Raw genomic sequence first — 22,282 nt, forward strand, 5'->3', positions numbered from 1 at the left:
AGGGGATTTAAATTTATAGAAGGGAAGGGGCGCCATGGAAGAAGGGTTGAGAGTGATGAGTTGGGAATTCTGAAGAGACGCCATGTTTGAGGTTTTTGGCAGAAATGGAAGGTGTGAGAGGGGTTACTTCATTAAGAGTTTTGGAGGCAACGGTCATATATTGAGCAGAGGTTTCGTTTGGTTTAAAGAAAAAAAGAACATAATTTATCAAAATTATTTGGCGGCAACAAAACATAACCCAATGTCTAAAGTTTTATAGAAACATGACAAATAATTTTTTAAATAAATATATTATTTAATTTTTATTTAATTTAAAGTATACTTTTGGATTTAATATTTCTTTTCTTTTACTTTCGCTACCAACTTTCCAATTTTAGTTAAATTATTTTCTTTTGGACCGATAAAATTTTAATGACAATGACGTGATAGTTTATGTGTACTTACTCTTAACATGGATAATTTTTTAAAATCTTTTATAGACTTTTTAAAATTTGTTGAATTTTAAAATATTTTTATATATTTTTTAAATTTTTATGAAATATACGTGGGTGCCACGTGAGTGAACACGTGAGTGTCGTTAAAATTTTAATGGTTAAGTTAATTTTTCAATTTAAAAGAAAGCAATTTGACTAAAATTTAAAGGTTGGGGTAAAAGTGATCACAAAACAAAGAATTAAGACGAAAATGACAAAAAAATATAAACGTTAAGGGCTAAATTTATCATTATACCTTTTAACATATGTTTTTAAAAAAAAAAGATTTTAGATAAAAAAAATTATACAATAAAGATAGTGAAAAGAATGTGTTAATGAAAATATTTTTTTTCTACTCCCATCGAAAATTTAATATATGAAAAAAAGCTATAGTTAACCATACAGTTAAAGAAAAATTAAATTAGTGGATGGAGTCTTAACTCGATTGGCATCGGCATTGTTATCAATGTAAGAGGACATTAGTTCGAATGCGTTGAAACGCATTATTCTCCTATTTAAGAGTTGAGAAGAGGTTATAAGCAGGTATGATACTTAATTAGTATATATGTATAGTTAAATCAATCAAATTAACCCCAACTATTTTTAAAAAAAAATTCTTAGCATATGTTATATATTAAATTAAATTATTAATAAAACTAAATTTATTTTGCTTGTCACAACTATGCCTCGTTTTGACAGAGACAAGAAGATCAAAAGTTTGTTATCTTCTTGACAAATTTATTAGATTTGTTTTAACTCTTTCGGTGCCTACAACAATTAGTGAGCGGCCGTTTTCAACTATAAAAATTGTCAAAACAAGATTGTGGAATAATGTGAAGGGTAAATTTCTTGCAAATAACTTGATTGTCTACATCGAAAGAGAGATCGTTGAAATATTTACTTTAGATTCAATTCTTGAACATCTTCACTAAGATACAAAATAACTAAATCTATGCCACCTCTAAGTGAAAATGGCAGAAGTAACTGTAGTTGTTATTTACTTTTTGAGAGCCTAAGGTTTATATCTCTAGGTTAGTTAAGTTTGGGGTTGATGGTTGTTGAGAGGATATTAGTTCTCTTATTGGAAGAAATTTTTAGAGTGTTTTCCTCTGAACAGCCAGTCCAGACCTCAAACAATTAAGTATTGCTTCCAGAGTATCTATATCCGAACAACTACATGGTGTTACATGCATGCTCCTCCTATTAGTGCAATCTAATCAGAACCGAAATTATTCAAGTTAACCTAATCATCCAACAAAGTGGAACGAATAGTGAAGAAGAATGGCTCAATCATCATGCTTTTGCAAATCAGCCCAATATCCTTGGATTTTGGGTATAATTTCTTTCATATTTATTTATTATCCATGTTAATTTCAATGTTGTGTTTTTTTTTGTGTGTGTAAAGAAAACAAAAATATTACATTAACTTAAGACATGAAATCATTTTAGGAGTAGCTTCAAATAATACCAAACATTTCTCTCTATAAAAAGCCATTTTGGTTATGCAGTCATTATTTTTGTTTCCTTTTCTAGAAATATATTATAGGAACAACCGTCCAATCTTCATCAAGAGTTAATGAATCCGTATAATCAGAACAAAGTTCGAGGATGTCGTGGAAAAGTCTTGAATAGCCTTCACAACCTCCACACTATTAACCCGAATCAATACTCTCTCATAATTTCAAGGTTGTATTATATATGCTCTTATATATATTTGTTTTGGTAAGAATTATGGTGTATGCAAATTGAGCTTAATAAATTTTTAAAAGATTAATTTTTATTGTTATTTTGTTTCAGTTTTTAAAAATATTTTTGTTTTTCTTATTACTGTTTTTTTTTGAATTCTTACTGTTTTAGGCCAATATCTTAATTGGTTCATAGATGAATAAAATATATATTATATTTATGATTTCAAATTAAAATTTATGATTCAATATAAAAAAACATAATTTATATATAGTAATCATATATTTGTTAAATCTTATAAAAAGTTTAAAAATAAAATTTATTTAATCGAATTTAATTAAATATATATAATTAAATCGTGCATCAACTTTTAAAATATTTTTTATTAAATTACTATCGAGTTTACTCACAACACCATTATTTTACTATTCTTTTGATAAGTACCCTTTAAAAAATAATATAACAAATTATCAATTTATAAATATTTGAAAAGTTATTAATTTGTTGGTGAAACTATACTTCATGCAACTATACACGTGTCATGTTTTCATTTGCCGTTGAAAATAAAAAATTACCTGTTTTGGTGACGTTATTATATTCCCATTTTAAGACAAAAATTTAGAATCTTTCCATCTTAATTCATGCTCATAACATCCGCTCCAAGGCTCAAATTAATTAGTAATAATTACAAATTAATTGTCAAAAATCTTCAATTTTTCTAATTTTTTTAAAAAAGCTCTCACTTTTTCCCTCTCTTTTCTGTCTCACTCTGTTTTCTTTTCTCAGTTATTTTTTTTATATGCCTTTCAATTCCAACGCAAGAAATAGATGATAAAAAAGGAAAGAGAAATCTTGAAGAACAAAATGTCATCCCAAATGAATATTTTGCATGAATTTCAATTTCCTGGTACGTTATTTTTTCTGGGTTTTTGGTTTTTTCTTTTTGTTTGGATGCTGAGGGAAAACAGAGGAATCTTACGAACACTTTCTTGAATTCTTAGTGATTCATTGTTTCTTTCTCGGCTTTGAAATGATTGGGTTTTATTAATTTTCTGTAAAGAATAAATCTTTACGTTTGGTAGTTAATCATATTCAAGGAAAACAATATATTGATGATCTACAAGTTTACTAATTTAAAAATGATATCTGGATTGAATTTTGATCAAATTATTGTGAAAAATTAACTTTAAACCATTTAATTGGGGTTGATCTTTCCCATTCTTACTGTTTATTCATTGAGTAAATCAGTTTCTTGATGGAATGTTATTGATTTAGCAGAGGCTTCAAGGACCAGAATGAAGGTTGATTTTGATGGATTCATGCTGATGGAGGCTTCAAAAGATGAAGCATGTCGAAAGGAAGAAGAGAAAAAGACTGATGGATTGGAGTCCAAGTATGATCTTCGCAAGAGTTTGGCTTGGGACAGTGCCTTTTTCACTAGTCCAGGTTGGTTTTTAAGCTTTTAAAATGACCGATAAAATTCCTTAGCAAATTTCAACTCATTCATTTGTGATTCATGTTATTAGGAGTTTTGGATCCTGAAGAGTTGTTTGAGACTTTGAATATTAATGGTGGTGACAATGGACTTAAGGAACCAAGTGCTTTACCTTCTGAATCCATGGCAGCAAGTAGAATTGGTGAGTACATTGCCCGAAGAAGTTTAGCTTGGGATGCTGCCTTTTTTACCAGTGCAGGTATGCTTATTTACACTTGTTTTTCTTTTCTATAAAAGAGCTTGTAGATGTTGAGATTTAAACCTATACTGGCTGAATATTGTATCTTTAAGAGTTAACTGTATGAACCAATTAAACTAAACTCGAGTTCCGTGTTGTATTGTTTTCATGAGTTGATACTTATTTCCACTTTTTTTATGCTTAGGTGTATTGGATCCAGAAGAGTTGTCTTTGGTAAATAATGGATATAAGAGGTCTGAAACAGTAACACATATATTGCCTGGAACTGAACAAGAGTTTTGGAAATCTACTGAATCAAACTCAACAATGGAAAGTGAATACTCCTTGTCAAGTCTTGAGACTGATCTTTTTGATGATATGAGAGCATCCATGCACAAATCATGCAAAGCGTCAGATTTGTTGAAATCAAGTTCCAAATTTCAAAGTCAAACAGGCATTCCAAATCCACATTGTGAGTATCTACTTCTTTCAACAATTCTTCATGTGGAACTTAATGGAGGCCAATCATTCTCTAGTTTGCAGTTAAATCTATTTTATTGTAGGTTTGACTGTAAAGTTATGCATGTAACCTATGTTACTTGGACTCTTGGAGTTGGTTGAGTGTGGTATATGTATATGTTAAATTTTTTCATGTATTTAGAGGATTTTTTGTATGTCATATCCCATAGCCACATTCGATTTGGTGCAACATAGCAACTAACCTACTTGCTATAGGCTTCTTCAGGATTAGCAAGCCCAAATTTAAGTTCTAGTAAAATAATTTATAACTTGTTCATATGATTCTTTTACATCATGAATTGGTTCTTGAACTTTTTTGCCTTACTATCAATTCTGCTTCTCCTTTGCAGCTTCAAAAAGGGTGGATACTACTTCAATGAGGGTTTGTAGATTTTCTTTTTGATGTCAAAACTGACACTATTTATGTTATTTTTGAGACTCATTCGTTTCAAAATCTTAGGTTAAAACCTTGCCAGCTTCCAGAAGGCCAAAAACTACGGCAGATGGAGTGGGGAAGACATTAAAAGAAGTTATCAATCCTACAAAAGCACAGGTAATTTTCAGTTCAAGATACTGCTACAGACTTCATGGTTATTTTACTCAAAGACTTAGGGGTAAGTTTTGGACGGATAATGTGTCTGATATTTCCATGTATTTGAAGTGTCCTTGGAGGGACATTATCCCATACCCATATATGAGTATGTGTCAAACATGAATGTCGGACATGGATGCCTTGGGTAAATGATGAGGTGGGATTAACATAGCTTTATGGTATTACACATGTGCGCCTCATCCATGTTTCATTTGAGAGCTCAGATATAAGCTGACCTTTAGAGATAAGCAATTTCCTATATTTCCTTTAACATATGGTAGGCTCAAATTCCACGTACTCGTATTGTGCTCATGTTATTTCTTCATATACTGTATTGTGTCATGTTTTAGTTATGTGTGTCGTATAGTATTCGTGTAATTTTCATGCATGATTGAGTTGTTACGAACTAACCTTTGGATCTCACTGACTTGACTTCATTACTTATGGTTAAACAAACAGTATGGCACTCGAAGTGGAGAACTTGATTCATCATCTTCCCTTAGGCTGTCCAAGGCATCTAACCAGGCCAACCCTTTCTCACCTGGTGCAACCAAAAGAGCTTCATTGGGTGCAAACCAGATGAAAATTAACAATAAAGTCAGAAAAGCTGTATCTGGTAAACATTGCCGTTAACTTTGATTTACTCGTACAATGTTTATATATCTTTTTTGCTTAAATATATATTTTTTGGATTCTGTTTGATTAATGATTATAGGACAGAATATGTCAAAGAAACCTTGTATTGGTGACCGTGGTACACCACCTCCCGAATCAACTTCACGTGTACATATTGTCTCTAAAGATCTTTCAGGATCTGTTTGTGGTCACAATGCTTCTACCCTTAAGTCTCCGAGCTCTCTTAGAAGAAAGAATGATTTGATTGCTTTGGATTCAGATGCTCGGACTCCTTCAAAATCCTTAACAGGGCACAAAAGCAAGCAGATAGATTCTTCTCAGCAAACTGGTTTGCAATCCACACCAAAATCTACGAGCACATCTCTTTGTAATTCCATGGATTGTTGGTCTTCTGAAACCTCAGCTTCTTTGAATCATGTCAACAATGATGCTTCTCAAGGTTTAGACACTAACTGTTCTAATGATCAACTTGTTCCAAGTGGAAGTAAAGAAACAAGGTTGCCACATCAAGATGTTGGTAGATTCTCAAAGGGTAGTTGTCATCCACCATCGACTGTTTCAAGAGAAACAAAGCCTTCTGGCCTTCGACTGCCATCCCCAAAGATCGGATTCTTTGAAGTGGTGTGTTTCTTTATTCATTTGCTTTGCTTTATCTTGAGTTTTAACATCACATTCTAGCTGTTGAATGATTTGTATTTTTTTTCTCGATTGACAGGGAAATTCCAGGGAATTTACTCCAAATGGTGTGAAGTTCCATTCTGGTTTACAAAATAATTGTAAAGCCAAAACAAGTGTGAATCATATTAATGGCACACCAAATAGATCAAGGTCTGGAAAGCTTCAATCACCAAGAACATCATCAAGAACTTCAAATCTAAAGGAGAAAAAACTGGGTTCTCTTCAAAATGGAACCCGAAGTTCCATGGATATCAAGCTTAATTGTGCTGCAAAGCTTGAAGTAGAAAAAGCATCACCTGGGACTCTTGAAAGCTCTCCAGCTGCAACTTCAATGGCTGAGACTGAATTATCTTGTGAGTCAAGCAATGGATATCGCTTGAAAATATACGGTTTTGGATCATATGTAAAAGGAGATTACAAGGGTAACATTCAACCTGAAAGCAAAGAACGTGCCACTCAATTGGTTGAAAAGTCATCACAGGATAAAAAAGAAGAGATTATAGCACCCAAACCCGATGAAAACGAAAACTTATTTAGTTTCAAGAGTCAAGTGGATGTCTTAACTAAGCAGATCGAAGCCATTGATGTCAATGGGGGGGAATCGGTGATAGATTTGTAAGGTCAAAAAGAGCGAGATAATCATTCAAAATGTGTTTAGCTTTGATGTTAATCTTGTAAAACATGGGTGTAAAGGCTGTGTGTACTTCAAGCATTAGAATCAAGCTTGTCAATTTTGCCCAAGTAACCTAAAATGACTTTAATCCAATGCGACCCAAAACTGAAAGTGACAATTTTTAGAACCTAATTTGACTTGAGGTTGACTTGGCGTCCAATTGACAAAGAACTTACACAAAGGAATAAGTATACTTGAATCAAATGCATATCCATATACCTTTAACACTCATCCTCAAGTCCAAATAAACATAGGCTATGAATATAACAAAGGGGGTAAATTTAGTACAAGGTTTTGTGATGGTAAGAAAGAATTACCAGTTTTCTTGGTTTAAGGATAAAAATCCTCCCCCCCCCCCCCCCAATCAAATGGGAAACATATTACAAAAGTATATTAAACAATTTTGGCATAAAAAGGAATTTGCCATCAAACCGAAGACATAATGAAAATCAGCAGTTCAGGTCCGCCAAGACACTGACAAATTCCAACAAATTCAGGTTGCTACCATGTTTTTCCTCATCACATCATCTGCACGATAAGTTAAAAAGCATAAAGTACGAATCATGTCCATGTAAGTCGATCTAGTTTCCATTTCAAATAAGAATGTGTAGCAGGGAAGTTGTAACTGCAAACAAGTTGCATTGCACAAGGTGTCCCAGACTATGCTTTTGGTTTTCAGAGATGATTCTATATATTATTGTTTTTTTATGCCAGGAATTTCTTATGATAGAAAACAATAGATGTACGGATATGTCGATGATAACCTTGAATAAGTCGCCAAACATCCCTTGAAGCGGATTTCTACGCTGTACACCATAAAACTTTTCTGCAATTTCATCTAGCAACTGAACCATCATGTTTGTGTTAGAATCTTATACGTGTAAGCTTTAACTATAAGCCAAAGAGATGATAAAAACGAAACATAACGGCCAGAACAGTTACATGCCCGTTGGGAACTGAAAATAAAGTCGAAAATATGTCTTAAAGGAGAGAGGAAATAACAATTGGAATAATGAGAGTATTTCTGATCTGCAAAATCAATTGCCCACCTCATTGAATGCCGGTTCTCTGTCTATGCTAGATTTGTAATTCACTCTCAACATGTTAAAAAGGGGCAAGGCATCTCTCTCCAACCTGCATGCAAAAGAGTCTTCAGAACAATGTATTGGACTATGTTAAAATTACCAAATATGGAAAGAATAACCCAAAAACCAAATACGATGGTTTTAACTAAAAGTCGGTTTTTTTCATGGATTAAAAAATAAAATACAAGCATTACTTAATCATCATTATTTTATCCATGTTACTTGGATTGAGGTGTAAGCAGATATGAGAAAGCGCCCAACATGAGTATGTTCACTTTTTTCTAATTTTTTCCATGTACTCAAATGGTTCTCGGAAGATCATATCCCCATATGCATGTCCAAAAATGTGTTGGAAATAGTGCTTCAAGAAAAATGAAGATGAAGAGTTGTAGTAACCCAGGTTTTTATAGCTTCCCAAACCAAAACGAAAAAGAGTTGTGATATGTTTTGGAGATGAGAGCAGGTTTGTTTATTATACTTTCTTCATCAGTAATTATCTTAAGGCCAAGGAAGTTCAATCCAGTCCAAGCATATAAACCTCGAAAATCTGACCACTTAACTGAGGATAAAAACTAGGTCGGAAGGTGAAGTATATGCACCAATATCATCCTTAAACTAAATTGTAGAGAATGCCGACTTCTAACAAAGAAGGCAGTATTGTCAACATTACATGATACTCAACAACATTGCATCCACACCTATTCGCATTGAGAATAGTAGGACCATCCCCTATACACATGGAGCATGAAGTGATGAAAGAGCAAAAGAAAAATAACTTACGTTAGCAACAGAAAGGTGATAAACTGAACCAAATCTGATTCAGGGAAATCAAGCTCCTGGGATTCCACTTGTCTCTTCAATTCATTCATAAGGCAATTAGCATCCCGAAGATTACCCATGGACAAGTACCTATAATGTAAAAGTCAAATTTTCTTCATTAGCTCACAATTTATAACTACATTAAAAATAGAAGAAACAGTCTCCATTTTATCAAGTTTGGACCACGTAAAGATTGAGGGGGTGAAAGGAACCTAAAATCCTGATCACAGATGGAAATTTATAAGTCACGTATGAAAGTTCAACTGATTTAAGTGACATAAGAATCACAAAAGGCAATGGCATATCATTGTAATTCAGTTGACTAAGTTCTAATTCTGCAATCCAGTTTACTTTTGAAATCAACAGAAAATTTTCAGTCAATGAATATTTTTGAATTAAAAAATGAAATTAATATATAGGTTGAAAGGGAAAACCGGCATGTTAATAATCAATTTATATAAATGTACAAAGGACCACTTTGAAAGGGGGGGAATGGAACATGTAATCTATTATGAACCATAGAATTTTGAATTTGGGAACAGAAATTTATGATGTAATGTCAAGATTACAGCACATAGCGACTATAGGTTTCAACAGTAGTTACAACAGGAACAGTAAATTACAGGCCAATTGAGCAGGTTTTCAGCAGGCTTACATAAGAACTGCGCGTGCAATTGCTATATCATCTTCATCAGGATAACACTGCATGGTTGAAAAGCACATCAGTTGATCGCATTGAATAAGTATCAAAGGAGAAGTAATCCCTACAGTTGATCATAGAGATGAATCAAAACCCAAGTTCATCAATTGAGTTATGCCATCTTCCATGCATTCTAACTCAAAACTCTTAATTATTTAGAACTCAAAATCCAAGTACATCGACTGAGCTATGCCATCTTCCATGCATTGTATATGGAAAATATTCTAATTCCTTAAAAGAAGCATAGATTTGTAACCCAAAACTTCAAATTATTTATATACCTTAATTCTTTTGAATACTAATAAGAAATAGGCTTAGATGTAGGATCACCCTAGCAGAAGTAGCAATACATGCAATCAAATTTGAAGACTGAAACTTCCCAAAAACTATTTATGTCCATCTTTGATACACTAGCATTGGAACTTTTTAACTCCACAAGCAGGTAAAGAGTTTGTTGTGTGCCACACTTTCTAATTTTAAATAGCCTTTTTTTAAAAACTTTTTATTATACCTAAGGGTACGTTTCACCCTGTTAAGGTCTCACTGTTCATCTATTATATACTGTATTGCTGCGCGGGGGATATGACTTTGAACTGTGTGCCTCCAACCATATTCATAACAAGGAGAGAGAAAATAAAAAGAAAATTAACCTTGCTCATGAAATTTACTAAAGTAGAAGCAAACTTCTTTGGGTTGTTTCCTCTAACAAAATGATATGACACTTTAGCCATGTTCTGCAAAAGAAAAAAAATCATATAATTGTTGGCATCCACAAACCACATGCATGTTAAATAATGAATGGACGATGAAAAACAATGTACAATGAGGAGCAAGAAATAAGGACACTTTTCAATGGCTTGCATGGATTAAAAAGGAAGCATCTAATTTATTTGACCAAGCATATTTTAACAGAGAGACAAAGGACCTCAAGAAAGACACCGCAATGAAAATGATGATTTTGCCATAATAATAACTACAATGAACGTAATAGGCTTACTAAAGTTTTAAATGCAAAATCCCAAAATCTCGATACATGACTAAAGCTGCGAAGGTTTCAATAGGTGTAAATAAACTAGTTCAAGCCAACCAACCAACCAACAAATATGGAGATATCAGTTTCGAGTACATAACAAACAATATATGGTTACTAGAACAGTGTACATGTTCTTTTACTCATTTTGAAGTGAATATAGGTTTCAGATTGGGATCAACTCTGCATGAAGTGCTCATACATACCATGCCAAGAGCCTGCTTCCTTTTTATCATGAAGGATGCATGCATTTACTGAAGTTATTCACATTTAGAAATTATATAGAATCTACACATCTTAATTACAAATGTAAACGAAATGAATGTATCAAATAATGTTAGTGCATTATCTGCAAAATATTAAGTTTTTCATTAGCATACAGTAAATTATTAAAACCTTGTAAATCAAGACAAAAGAAAAATGTGGTTGAAGCAAAAGCAAAGTCAATTTTACTTCAAAACCTACCAACTCGGTAGACTCGGAATATATGTATTCAGCCAGCATAGCATGCAGTTGCGGATCACCATTTCTGGAAGCACCAAACTCTGCAGACCACCTAAAACCGAAAATAATAAAAACAGTTCAGGGAAAATAAGTAGTGTTACCATTAAACACAAATAAAAAAGTCTTTTATTCTCTCTTCTGTTTTCATGTCTTTCATTTTCATATTACTCGTGACCGTAAACAGTATAATCTTATGCCCCCACACATATTGCAAATGTTGAGAGGCTGTCATTCATCAATCAAATAAGAAGTATAACTGGAGAGGCTGTTCCATAATAACTTCAATCGACATGCCAATACTTGGTATAATAGCAATTGGACAATCTGCCTAATATAATTTATCTCATTAATACATAGCACAGAAATCATAAAAAGAAAGAAAACAGCTAATCAACAAAATAATATGGGAGTGATGCCTCACTTTATTGCAGCTCTTATGAATGATGAGCAGCCCTCTAGACGTGTTTTTGCTGCCCCAAGAGCTTCAGTAAATTCTCGAACATCTTCATCATCTGACATGTTACTAGGCAAGGGCACCTTAGGAAACACCTCATAGATTTTCCTGACACGGTCTAACATACACATTTTGTTATAATCACAAGAGAAGAAACAGCAGAACTAAATAAACTGAACAGCTATATTTAAAATAGCATAAGGAACTTTATGGTATCTTTTTTCCACACTGATAAGCAAATCAAACTACAACCATGTACTGACCAAGGATGTCTTCGTTATATGGAATTTTCCCTTTGACAAGTGTATCAACAAACAAGAAAGCGAGCTCAGCCCCACAAGTAACCTGAAAATTCATTCCTGTGACTTCAATAAAATGGCCTATGAAGGACAACAATGAAGAATACCAGCACAATGATTTCTTCATGCAAATTTCACATACAACAGCACAACCATTTTTAAGTGATTATCAAGTAAAATCCAATATACTGGGCCGCAGTAGATAGCTTATCCTAGCCTTTGCAATGCTAATTTGCATCATTCTTACATATGAAGTTATATTTTGAATAGGAGGAAGGTCAATCATGTATGTAAAGCTTATTAACCATGAAATAATGGCAATTACTATAATGATGTCATCTTATATTAGTTTCAATTTAAGCTTTACACTAGCCTTTCCAATCTTAAAACCCACACTCTAACCTGAAGAGTCCTAAGGAGATAAACGAAAATAGACTGATACCAATCATCTTCACTACATTCTGAAGCCAAATTTGAAATAACCGATGTAAACTTCATTATGCTTTAGCACAAAACATTGAGTAAAAACTTTACTAACGATCTCTGGACCAATGTAATTGAAGGAGGAAAAAGAAAACCTGGCCATGCTTCAACTGGAGACATGCACCTGACTCAAGCAGATCCAAGGCCTCAGAATATCTTTCAGCAGATACATATCTGAAATAAAAAATGCATGTTTCAAAATCAAAGATAAGTCTTCCAAAGTAAACTAAGGCATCAAACGTGGTATGCACCATTGTTAAATTTGTCCCAACTGCATAATTAGTAAAGGGAAAACTCAAATTACTTGCTCCCTTACTTAACTACTAAGATAGAATCCTAAAGCAAATTGGAAACAAAGAATAATTTAAGCAGAACATGCTACCCTACTCAATCTTACAAGCCTTTTATCCAACCATAAGGGGATTTACCCCATTAAGCCCCATCCAAGACTAAGTACAGTTAATTCCTATGTTGCTCAGGCTCTTTTCTTTTACTTTATTTGTGAAGTCCCTCTGTTTGACATGTACAATGGGCATGGCATTCCAACCCGACATACACCCGAGAAACATAGAACAATAACAGTTCTAGAAATTTTTAACTCTTAAAAATAATAAAATAAAACTGGTGATGGCAAGCAGTCATAGTGTCATACCGTGCACTTATTGATTTGTACATCTGCTGAGCTCCATAGAAATTACCCTCATTTATAGCTTTCTCTAATTTATCAATATTCTGCATTTCATATCAAAAGCAAAAACCAAAGCAATTAGAAATCATTCTTCACCAAAAAAATAAACTCATACTTCGATATAAAACTACACTATTAATTGGTCTAATCAGAAACCATTCCTCAGCATAAAAATAAAGTAAAATCATACTTAAATCTAAAGCTACACTATTTATTGGTTTTCTCTTGAATTAAAAAAAAAAAAAAGACAGCTTGTTTTTTCAAAGAACAGAACTTTCCACATGCAAATACTACAAACCCAAGATTAAAATAACAAAAAGGTTTAAAAGCTTCTCCTTTTGAATGAAACTTTCCATCCTTCCAACCTCCTACACTTCTATTTTCTTACCAACCAAACAAAAGCTTAGGGAACAAGTACATAAATGTAAAACATACAAAATTATCAATTTGTTTCTTTTTTTTCCAGTTTTCCACGAAAAAAAATGACAGTTTATTCCAATTTTTTTTCTTTCTCTGAAAATAATCTCAAAGAAAATATACTGAAAGCAATAGAAATAAAAAAGAACACCTCTTGAACAGGAGGAAGTGCGGCTCTTCTTAGTTTTTCTCTTGACATTTTCCCTTGATATCCTCTTTCACTTCTAGTTCTTCAATGGAGAGAAAGTACTGACTTTTCTTCTTCTTATTCAGAAAGATCTGATTTCTTTTTCCTTCTATTGATTTTTTCAGTTCACTTCGATCATCTTTCAATTCAATCGGAGAGAATTCATACAAGTCGAAAATGGGCTGGGCCTTTTTCAACAAATGGTTTGGCCTTCCACTTTTTCTTCTTTCATCACTAAAAAGGTTAATATATAATTTATCCTGAATTTATCCGAAAATATTTAGCTAATACTCAAACTTCTTTTAAACTTTTAAACTTGGTTAGTATATTTCGTCACTCACCTTCACCTTCGCACTATCAAAATTAATTTTTACTGATGTGATGTCGATAATTAATTTAATAATGGCACGTGATAACCTCTTAATATGATATATAATGAATATAAATTACTAAAATAATATTTTCTTCACATAAAAATAATCTAAACAAATAGTACTTATTTATCTAAATTCATTCTAAAATATCAAGTTATTATTATTTTAAAGTTAAAAATATATAAAATTTAAAACATATAAAATAATAAAAGTATAAAAAAATTATATAAAAAATAACTTAAACAAATGATTATCCAAATTCAAATGTATTTTTAAGGTCTAAAACCCACCATCCCATCGGACGGATCCTCCTTAAAATGCACTTTCTTCGTAGCCCGTCCAACATCCCGCAGCTCCACGCCGTGGCTGCCGCCACCGTCACTCACTCCCATCGACACATCCATTATATATAATATATTTTCAAGGTGCTCGTTAACAAAATTTAAATTTAACAGTCCATCGTCCCTCCTTTTATAACTCTATTGCCTTTGTTTAATGATTCATTTTCTCAACTATTAATTTTATATTAAATAAAATAATTTTTTTTATCCATATAATTATAAATTCGATGATTCAATTCATTAAAATATTATAAAATTATGTAAAATTAATTCTGATTAAGTTATCACAGAGTTTTTTTTTTGGTATATTTCATGTTTGTTTTATGGTTTATGTCGTGACTGTTCATTCCAACAATGTCGTCTCAAAAGTTTGAATCTAAGTCCTCTCCTTAATAGTGCAATGTACACCCAAGAAGCAAACAAGCAACAAATCATGTAAATTTAAGGATAATGTAAATCCTGACATTGGCAACCTCCATACTCTGCTTTCACTTCATCAAAACAGATTTGGCAATCTCCAAGTTTTCCTTGTTTAAGTAGTGGAGAAGAAGATGATGATGTCGCGAGACTTTTGATTTTGAGCGGCAATGAAGTGCAATTTGTCTGGACATGGAGGTGGCATGGAAGACACATATAAGAAACAAACTTGCCAATGGTGCTACATGCATTATAATTGAAGGAATCATTTCTGAAAAGCAAGCTGAATGGATGCTCATGATACCTATTATCTTCAGTGACAGGTCTTGGCCAAATGCATTATCATCGTCTTCCTTTTGACGTACATCGCAAAAGAATTTGGTTTTATCAAACTGAAGATGAAGGGATTATCATCCCTATGATTTTCGAGGAAGATGAAGGGATGTTGGTGGCCGTCATCCTTGAACACTTGATGTTAAGACAAAAGGAGCACTTGCCGCATGTATAAAACAACATTTGACATTGTTCCTTGCAGAATGCACAAGCAGCCTTTGAATTCCACTCTTTGGAGTATAAGCCAGTGATTAGAAAGGGTGCCACTTTATGTAAGAGGGAGCATGGGCACATTCCCTATGAAGGTGATAGTTGCAGTGTACACAACTGAAGCTTGAAGCCGACACCACTTCCCCACATCCCGAGCACCAAGCTTTTTCCCAACACCAGCAGATGCTCATGAAATTCATGTAAACTATATATGCATAATCTTGTATTCATATAAAAATTCTTAATTTTATTCAACAAAAATATAACGTATAATAATGTGTTGAGTTGGATATATACATATGGTGTGTGGATCTATAAAGTTGCTTCCTTTTGGGTTTTTTCTTGAAAGAGTAAGAACAAGAATGACTTTTCGGTTTTGGTGTTTCTTGTCGGATGACGAGGTTAACCAAGATTTTCTTTTTCCTTTTTTGGAATAATTCTTAATGTTTTTGCAATTAATTTTCTATTTAATCAAGTTTGTTGGATTCACATATCATATATATTAGTAAAACTACCTTATTTTATGAGTCAGATTAATTTTTTTTTACCCAAAAAATGAATAAATTAGTCCTTACACACTAGAGAAAGTGTAGAATGATCATTTTATTAAAATTTCCATTCATTTGTGTTGTCCAGTAATGATTTGACTTTTTTAAATTTTTTATGTAAGTGACATGGAATTAAAAGACGAGTAGGATTAAGCAAAAGAGTCATGGAGGTCTGATGGGTGTCGAGTCCACCAATATAAACCTACGCCTAATTTGCAATTTAAGCAGTATAGGGAGTAGGGTTGAACCCTCAAAGACTGGGTTTACTGAAATTGTTTCTCTTTCTCGACCAGATTTGTGTCTGGGCAGTTGTCGTGCCCAAAAAATTTGGGAAGGATAAAATTGAAAACCTGGAACCTGAAATAAACAGGGAAAATAAAACGTGAAAAGTAAAAGCTGGAAATAAAATAATAAAAATAGTTAAATAAATATGAAGAAAAATTAATTAAACTAAACTCAGCTTTAGACACGGGTTTTTCCTCGTCTTTGAACCGATCATCGAAATTAGATAAACTCTTCTTTTCAAATAAGCTAGTTATAGCTACCAAGGACGCCTCGGGCACCAACTCTTCCTTGTGTAGATTAGTTATGGAACGTACAATAACTAACCCTTACCGATCGAACAACCAACGAAACGTTCGTGATTTAGAACTCCGGCAGCTTTGCGCTCTAGAAGAGCCTAGCTCGAACCAATGCCCTCAACCGCGTGGGACATTTAAATCCGGTTACTACTTCCCTTAACGGAACCAAACAGCAATCTCCACTTGGCACGCCAATGTGTTCACAAAAAACCGATTAGACAATCGATTTTTTCGGAATTCCAACTGTAAGTCTAACCACACTAAATCAAACGACGTCTTTTTTGACTTAGTGTTGATCTAACTTTGTGAGTTGACAAAATCATACTCTTAATCCGGAGAAATAATAAGTACTGGAATTTAGGAGTTAAGTTGCTCGGGTTCGTAACTCACGGGTTTTGACGAGGCTAATTCCGGCCTAAAGCTGAAAATGGATTTAGTTAACTAGGGTTTGGGGCATATTGAAATTGGATAAATTAAATAAGGCAAAATGGGTGAAAAGGATGGGAGGCGTGATTAAATATGGGGGCTAGAAATTTAGTAATGTATTAAAGTGGATGGTTAGCTACTGGAAATGGAAAGGGAATTTGGAAAAGGAATTGCAAATGGCTTAAGTTGGTGGCTAACTAGGAATTAATAAATTGAAGAAAAGGAAATTAAAAACAACAAAATGCTACATGAGAAATGAAGAAAAGATTGCTTTCAAAGATGAGAGCTTGATTTATGAATTGATTCAAGACTTGATTTATGAATTGATTCAAGACTTGATGGTTAAAATGAACAAAGTAGTCCACTATTTATACTAGTGGCTTTGCTAAATTAAGAGCCAACTAGTATAAAAACTCAAGGAATAAAATATTAAAAATCCTTACATAATCTCTCACTAAGTCAACAAAAATTTCAGCTAATTATATCTTGGAAAAATTCTGCTTTGGCCCTCATTCTTTGCTTCTTTCTTCAATCTAGCCCAATTGTTTCATTTTTCTTCTATTTAGCCCCAAATTGCATCCCTGCACAAAATTCAACAAAAACATGGAAAAATTAGTAGTGCACTCTCATAAATTAACCAATTTAATTACATAAAATATGTAACTTTAGCATTTAATCAAGGTCCTTTGTACTAAGAGTCGACAAATTAGTCGTTATACGTTAGATCATAGAGCAAATCAGTCATTCTATTAAAAAAATTCATCAATTTCAACTGTTGGGTGATGACGTGGCTAATGAAGCAACTAGGTGGTGACACGTAATGTGTTGTGTGTACCTCATATTGATGGACCTTTTTCCATATAAGCAACTATTTAAAAAAATTGAAAGTCCCAAAAATAAATAATTGTTAATAATTATTTAAAAACCATGTCCAAAATGAATATGGACAACCATGTCCATTAATCTTGTTAAAGAAATTCAAGCCAAGAACAAAGTCGTAATTCAAGTAAATTACATCAAAGTTTTCGTTGCCTTTCCATTGACCGATCTGTAGCTCAACTCCTTGTGTAACCCCTACAGTTGGGACCTCTTTAGAATTTACTGTTTTGTTTTTCTTAGTCGATTTGCTAATTGAAAGACCAAATTTACCCACAACTTTTTTCGATATGAACAAGTTTGATACCCTCGTATCAATAAGAGCACCCCTTCTTTGACTTGCAATGTTGATGTCCACAAACATCAACCCTTTTTGCTTACAATCCCTCTTCGCTTTTGCAAAATTGAGTATCATTGATCCAAGCTTTAAAGTCTCACTCTTTGGCTCCGCTTTCTCTTCTTTATTGATCGCGAATATCTTAGATCACTTTGGATAGTCTCATATCTTATGCGGACCACAACATAAGCAGCACTTCACTGACTTCTTTTCATTCTCTCTGACCCTTTTGGCTTCGATGGAATTCAAGATCGAACCAAGCTTCAATGATACTTTTTCTGGCTCATCATCCCCTTCGATGGTAGAAAGGACATATCATTTCGAACAATCCCTTACAATATGCGGACTTTCACAAAGGAAGCCTCTCACTAACACATTTGGTTTGTTGTTGGACTTCCACTTCCCATTATATGTTTCCTCGTTACCGCCATTGTCGTTTTTATTCTCAACCCCCCCTTCTTCATCTCCCCCACCATTTCCCTTCTCTTTGGGCTTGGAAGACTCAAACTTGTCTTTCTTCGAAATAAGCTCAATTAAGGACTTGCTACGATCATGGCTTTGGAAAGTTTTTTTACCCCTCGACATTGCAACTCTTGCTTTGCCCAAGGTTTTAGCCCATCCATAAAGGAGAAAAACATCTCATTCTCACCCAATTCAGAAATTTGGAGCATGAGCTCTATGAACTCCTGCACATACTCCCTAATTGTGCATTGTTGCGTAAGCCAATGCAACTTAGCTCCAGCCTCATCCTTAACATACTCTAGGTAAAATTGCCCTTTGAATTCACTTTGTAAGTTCTCCTAAGTCCCAATGGTAGCTCCACCTCATTTTTCATCTATGGACCTACAATGTCACCATAACAAAGCGATACCAGTAAAATATATAGAAGTCATATTTACCTTAGTAGCATCATCCATGATGTCTTTGGCACGGAAGTATTGCTCCATTCCCACAAGAAGTTGTCTACATCATTTGCAAACCTCGGGTCATTGAACTCTTTTAGCTTCGAGACATCTACCTTAAGCTCAAGTGCCACAAGCAACACCTCATTACCCAAGTTACTTTGCAGATAATGAGCTTTGCAGATAATGGAAGTATTACTCTTCAATTTGTTCCTTCAAGGCTGACATCATGGTCTCGAGAGCATCATTCTTCTCAATCAACTCACCCATAGCGGTATTGAGGACCCATTGCATTGCATCCACATTAGTATTGAGGGCCTCTGCCACTTGTTCCTTAAGTTGATCTTTCCTCGATTTTAGCTTTATGGTATGTCCATTAGCTTTCTTAAGGGTCTCCCTCATATCACTCATGGAGCCCTCAAGTTTGGCAACTCCGCCTTCCAAAACTGACAGCATATCCCTCGAGCAGCTAGCTTTCTTGCCCCCACCATGAGTCTTTATAGGTTCAACATTATCACATATTTCTTTTGTCATCTTAATTGGTGCCTTCGAACCTTAGCTCGGATACCAACTGTCACAAGGCTAAAACTTTAGTTTAGTAAATCTTGTGGCCTTAGGTGATTTCTTTGTTTTAAATTTGCTCAAATTAGCCTAAATCTCGAAAATAAAAATTCACAAAGGAATTTCTCTAAGGCACTGAAATAAAGCAAAAGCAACCTGAAAAGATAAAGAGACTTGAATCGAACAGAAAAGCCACAAGAGAATAATGGCACGCCAAGTGTTTGACTAAACGCTTTAAAAAATATTCTTTAACTCAAGAATGAAGTGATTACAAATGAAGAGGAGGGCTCTATTTATAGTTGAGCTCTCTCAGTTCCAACAGTATACATCGAATTACATCAATGTCTGAGATTAGTTCCTATCTACAATTAGAGGGTCCTAAGGGTTTAACCTTTATACAATCTTATACAATCTTATCCTTTAAGATTTACATTAACCATGGTAGCTCCAGTTTTACTGAAGTGTTTCGCTAGGCCACCAAGGCTTTAAGTAGATGAGTTTTTCCATGGTTTCCACGAATCGAGACAATTCAAGTGAATCAAATGAACCCATTTAATCAATTGATCTCCATGAGACGGTCTGTGTACATTCGTAACGGGTTTTGATCCGTAACTTATGACATTCTAAAAACAGTCTAGTAATCACATTAGATAATAAATATTAAATATATTTAGAAAATTTACAAGTAAATAATCTTAAATATATGATAGTAAATTGTTTGATTTTTTGCCATTCATAATATTTTTTTTTCTCTTTGAAACAATTCCAAATTCATCAATTCTCTGATAAAAAAACACATAGACAAAGTAATCTAGTTTAAAATAGTTTCAACTTAACTCGATTCCAAATTTATTGGGATTCAATATAAAACAAACGTAAGCACTAGAACAAGATGTGGCTGAACATAGATTCAACTTCTGAAATGGCTTTATGTGCATTCATTCATGTCAATATTCTGCAACTTTACACTGCTTGACATGGATCTCTTGATCTGCTCCTTTCAAACATCTGTTTTCAAAGTATTCTTATGCCCCGATGGAATTAAATCAATTCCAACAACTGTTTGTCATTTGTCCAAATTTGCTCAAATCATGATACTTCACGAAAACTCCAGAAATGGCTGCGATGATGCAATAATTTAGCAAAGCAATGACGTCAAAAGTTTGTAGTTTTGTTTATTCGATTAACATTTGTTGTTAATATAAGAGGACGTAAATTCGAATACGTTGAAACGCATTATCCTCTTAAGACTGAAAATGGACTATGAATAATTCTATGCATTTTATCAAAAAGAACAAAAAATCAACCGAACACTAACTTAGTTATTATGTATTTACCAACAATTATATTTCATTCAGTATTCTTCATATTATGTATTTACATGTTTAAATGTCATATTACATAATATTCATACATATTTAGTGTGTTATAAAGATTTTTATAAATAATTGTATAAAAAAGAATGTTTGACACAAGTCAACCAAGAAGCTCATCTATACTAAAACAATCATCCTCGTTAAAAAGCCATCCACCATCCCACACACTAATATTATTATTCGCTCCACAATTCAATGCAATGTCATCCTTAAACTCCAATCCATTAAGCCAACTATAATCCATCTCTTTCATGCTCTCATCTTCTTCTGCTAGTACTTTCGCCTCCTCCCTCACCTCAGCTTTTACATCACTTGCCGTAGCCGTGGTAGACTCCGAAGAAGCTGATGTGGTAGTAGTGGTATCGGAACCGTGGGGCATGTTTAAGATAGCTTTTTCACCATACATGGTCTTAGCAGCTTCATCATAAGCTAAAGCAGCTTGGAAAGCAGTGGGGAAAGTACCGAGCCAGAGTCGTTTTCCTTTATTAGGAACTCGAATTTCAGCTACCCATTTTCCCCAAGTCCTCTGTCGAACACCTCTGTATATACAGTTTTGATTTTGAGGACCTCCTTTGCCTTTCATACAACCCTTTTTTGAACCCTTTGCAGGGGGTTTAAGGGCTTTTTTGGTATCAGAATTTTCACTCCATTGTTTCAATGTGTCAGCTACTGATAAACCATTTCGCCTCTTCCTTTTTCTAGAAGAATCCAAGAACAGAGGAATACCCACATTCGGATTTTGATTCTCGGAAAACCCCATGGTTTATTTCTCAAAATCTATGAAAATCTGCAGGTATTTTGAAGTTAGAAAAGGACCCCAAATAACCCAGAAAAGGGAGAGAAAAAAAAAGAAGAAGAAAAGGAAAACGAACCTGTGTAAAGAACAGAAGCAGAAATAAGAAGAAGACCAACAACCTTATTTATTGGGTCTGTGTTTTTTTTTTTTTTTTTTTGTCTAGTACTCTTCGAAACTGTGTTTGGTCGAAGAAACTGTGAATTATTGTGAAGAACTCTGGTTTTATTTTTTTTCTTTCGAGAAACAGAGAAAATCCGAAGAGAGGGAAATACTGCTAGCCGAAAGAGTCTGGAATCGACTCTCAGATATTTAAATATTTCGGTAGCTCTTGCACGTGTTACTCGAATCTTCCCAATTTATCTAGGATTTTCTCGTTTCCTTCTCTTTCGGCTCCAAGTTTTTCATTAATTTCAGGTTTGCCACTGGACTGTCCAATTAAAGGCCCAAACTGAAATTATGTACCACTAAACTTTAGTTTGAAGCCCCAAGCACCCAAATTTAGTCACGAAGTTTGAGACTGAATATTGCTAAATTTAATATTACGTTCTATTTCATTATCTGTCCTGTTTCACTGTATATATATAATCTTAAAAATTATTATCACCTCT

General features: G+C 33.7%; 3 protein-coding genes across 3 annotated transcripts; 1 reads left to right on the forward strand and 2 right to left on the reverse strand.

Annotated features, from left to right (window-relative positions):
- The first annotated feature begins 2,829 nt into the window (after window positions 1-2,829).
- LOC105783578 (hypothetical protein) lies at window positions 2,830-7,003 on the forward strand. The gene is made up of 9 exons (XM_012609118.2): window positions 2,830-3,066; window positions 3,438-3,605; window positions 3,686-3,853; window positions 4,038-4,304; window positions 4,702-4,733; window positions 4,812-4,904; window positions 5,403-5,559; window positions 5,659-6,200; window positions 6,295-7,003. The coding sequence occupies exons 1-9, from the start codon at window positions 2,988-2,990 to the stop codon at window positions 6,874-6,876; spliced, it is 2,088 nt and encodes a 695-aa protein (XP_012464572.1). The 5' UTR covers window positions 2,830-2,987; the 3' UTR covers window positions 6,877-7,003.
- A 99-nt stretch (window positions 7,004-7,102) lies between these two features.
- On the reverse strand, window positions 7,103-13,756 carry LOC105783579 (protein GET4). The gene is made up of 12 exons (XM_012609119.2): window positions 13,561-13,756; window positions 12,957-13,036; window positions 12,400-12,478; window positions 11,786-11,867; window positions 11,490-11,640; window positions 11,030-11,120; window positions 10,185-10,268; window positions 9,490-9,536; window positions 8,796-8,924; window positions 7,980-8,064; window positions 7,695-7,775; window positions 7,103-7,458 (listed from the first exon to the last, which is right to left on the reverse strand). Exons 1-12 carry the CDS (start codon window positions 13,606-13,608, stop codon window positions 7,450-7,452), a joined length of 966 nt encoding a protein of 321 aa, XP_012464573.1. The 5' UTR covers window positions 13,609-13,756; the 3' UTR covers window positions 7,103-7,449.
- A 7,180-nt stretch (window positions 13,757-20,936) lies between these two features.
- Window positions 20,937-21,946, reverse strand: LOC105781882 (dehydration-responsive element-binding protein 2A). The gene is made up of 2 exons (XM_012606408.2): window positions 21,751-21,946; window positions 20,937-21,665 (listed from the first exon to the last, which is right to left on the reverse strand). Exon 2 carries the CDS (start codon window positions 21,636-21,638, stop codon window positions 20,979-20,981), a length of 660 nt encoding a protein of 219 aa, XP_012461862.1. The 5' UTR covers window positions 21,639-21,665; window positions 21,751-21,946; the 3' UTR covers window positions 20,937-20,978.
- Window positions 21,947-22,282: the final 336 nt, after the last annotated feature.

Source organism: Gossypium raimondii, chromosome 13 (assembly GCF_025698545.1).
Source record: "Gossypium raimondii isolate GPD5lz chromosome 13, ASM2569854v1, whole genome shotgun sequence".
In the NCBI taxonomy this organism is placed as follows: Eukaryota; Viridiplantae; Streptophyta; class Magnoliopsida; order Malvales; family Malvaceae; genus Gossypium; species Gossypium raimondii.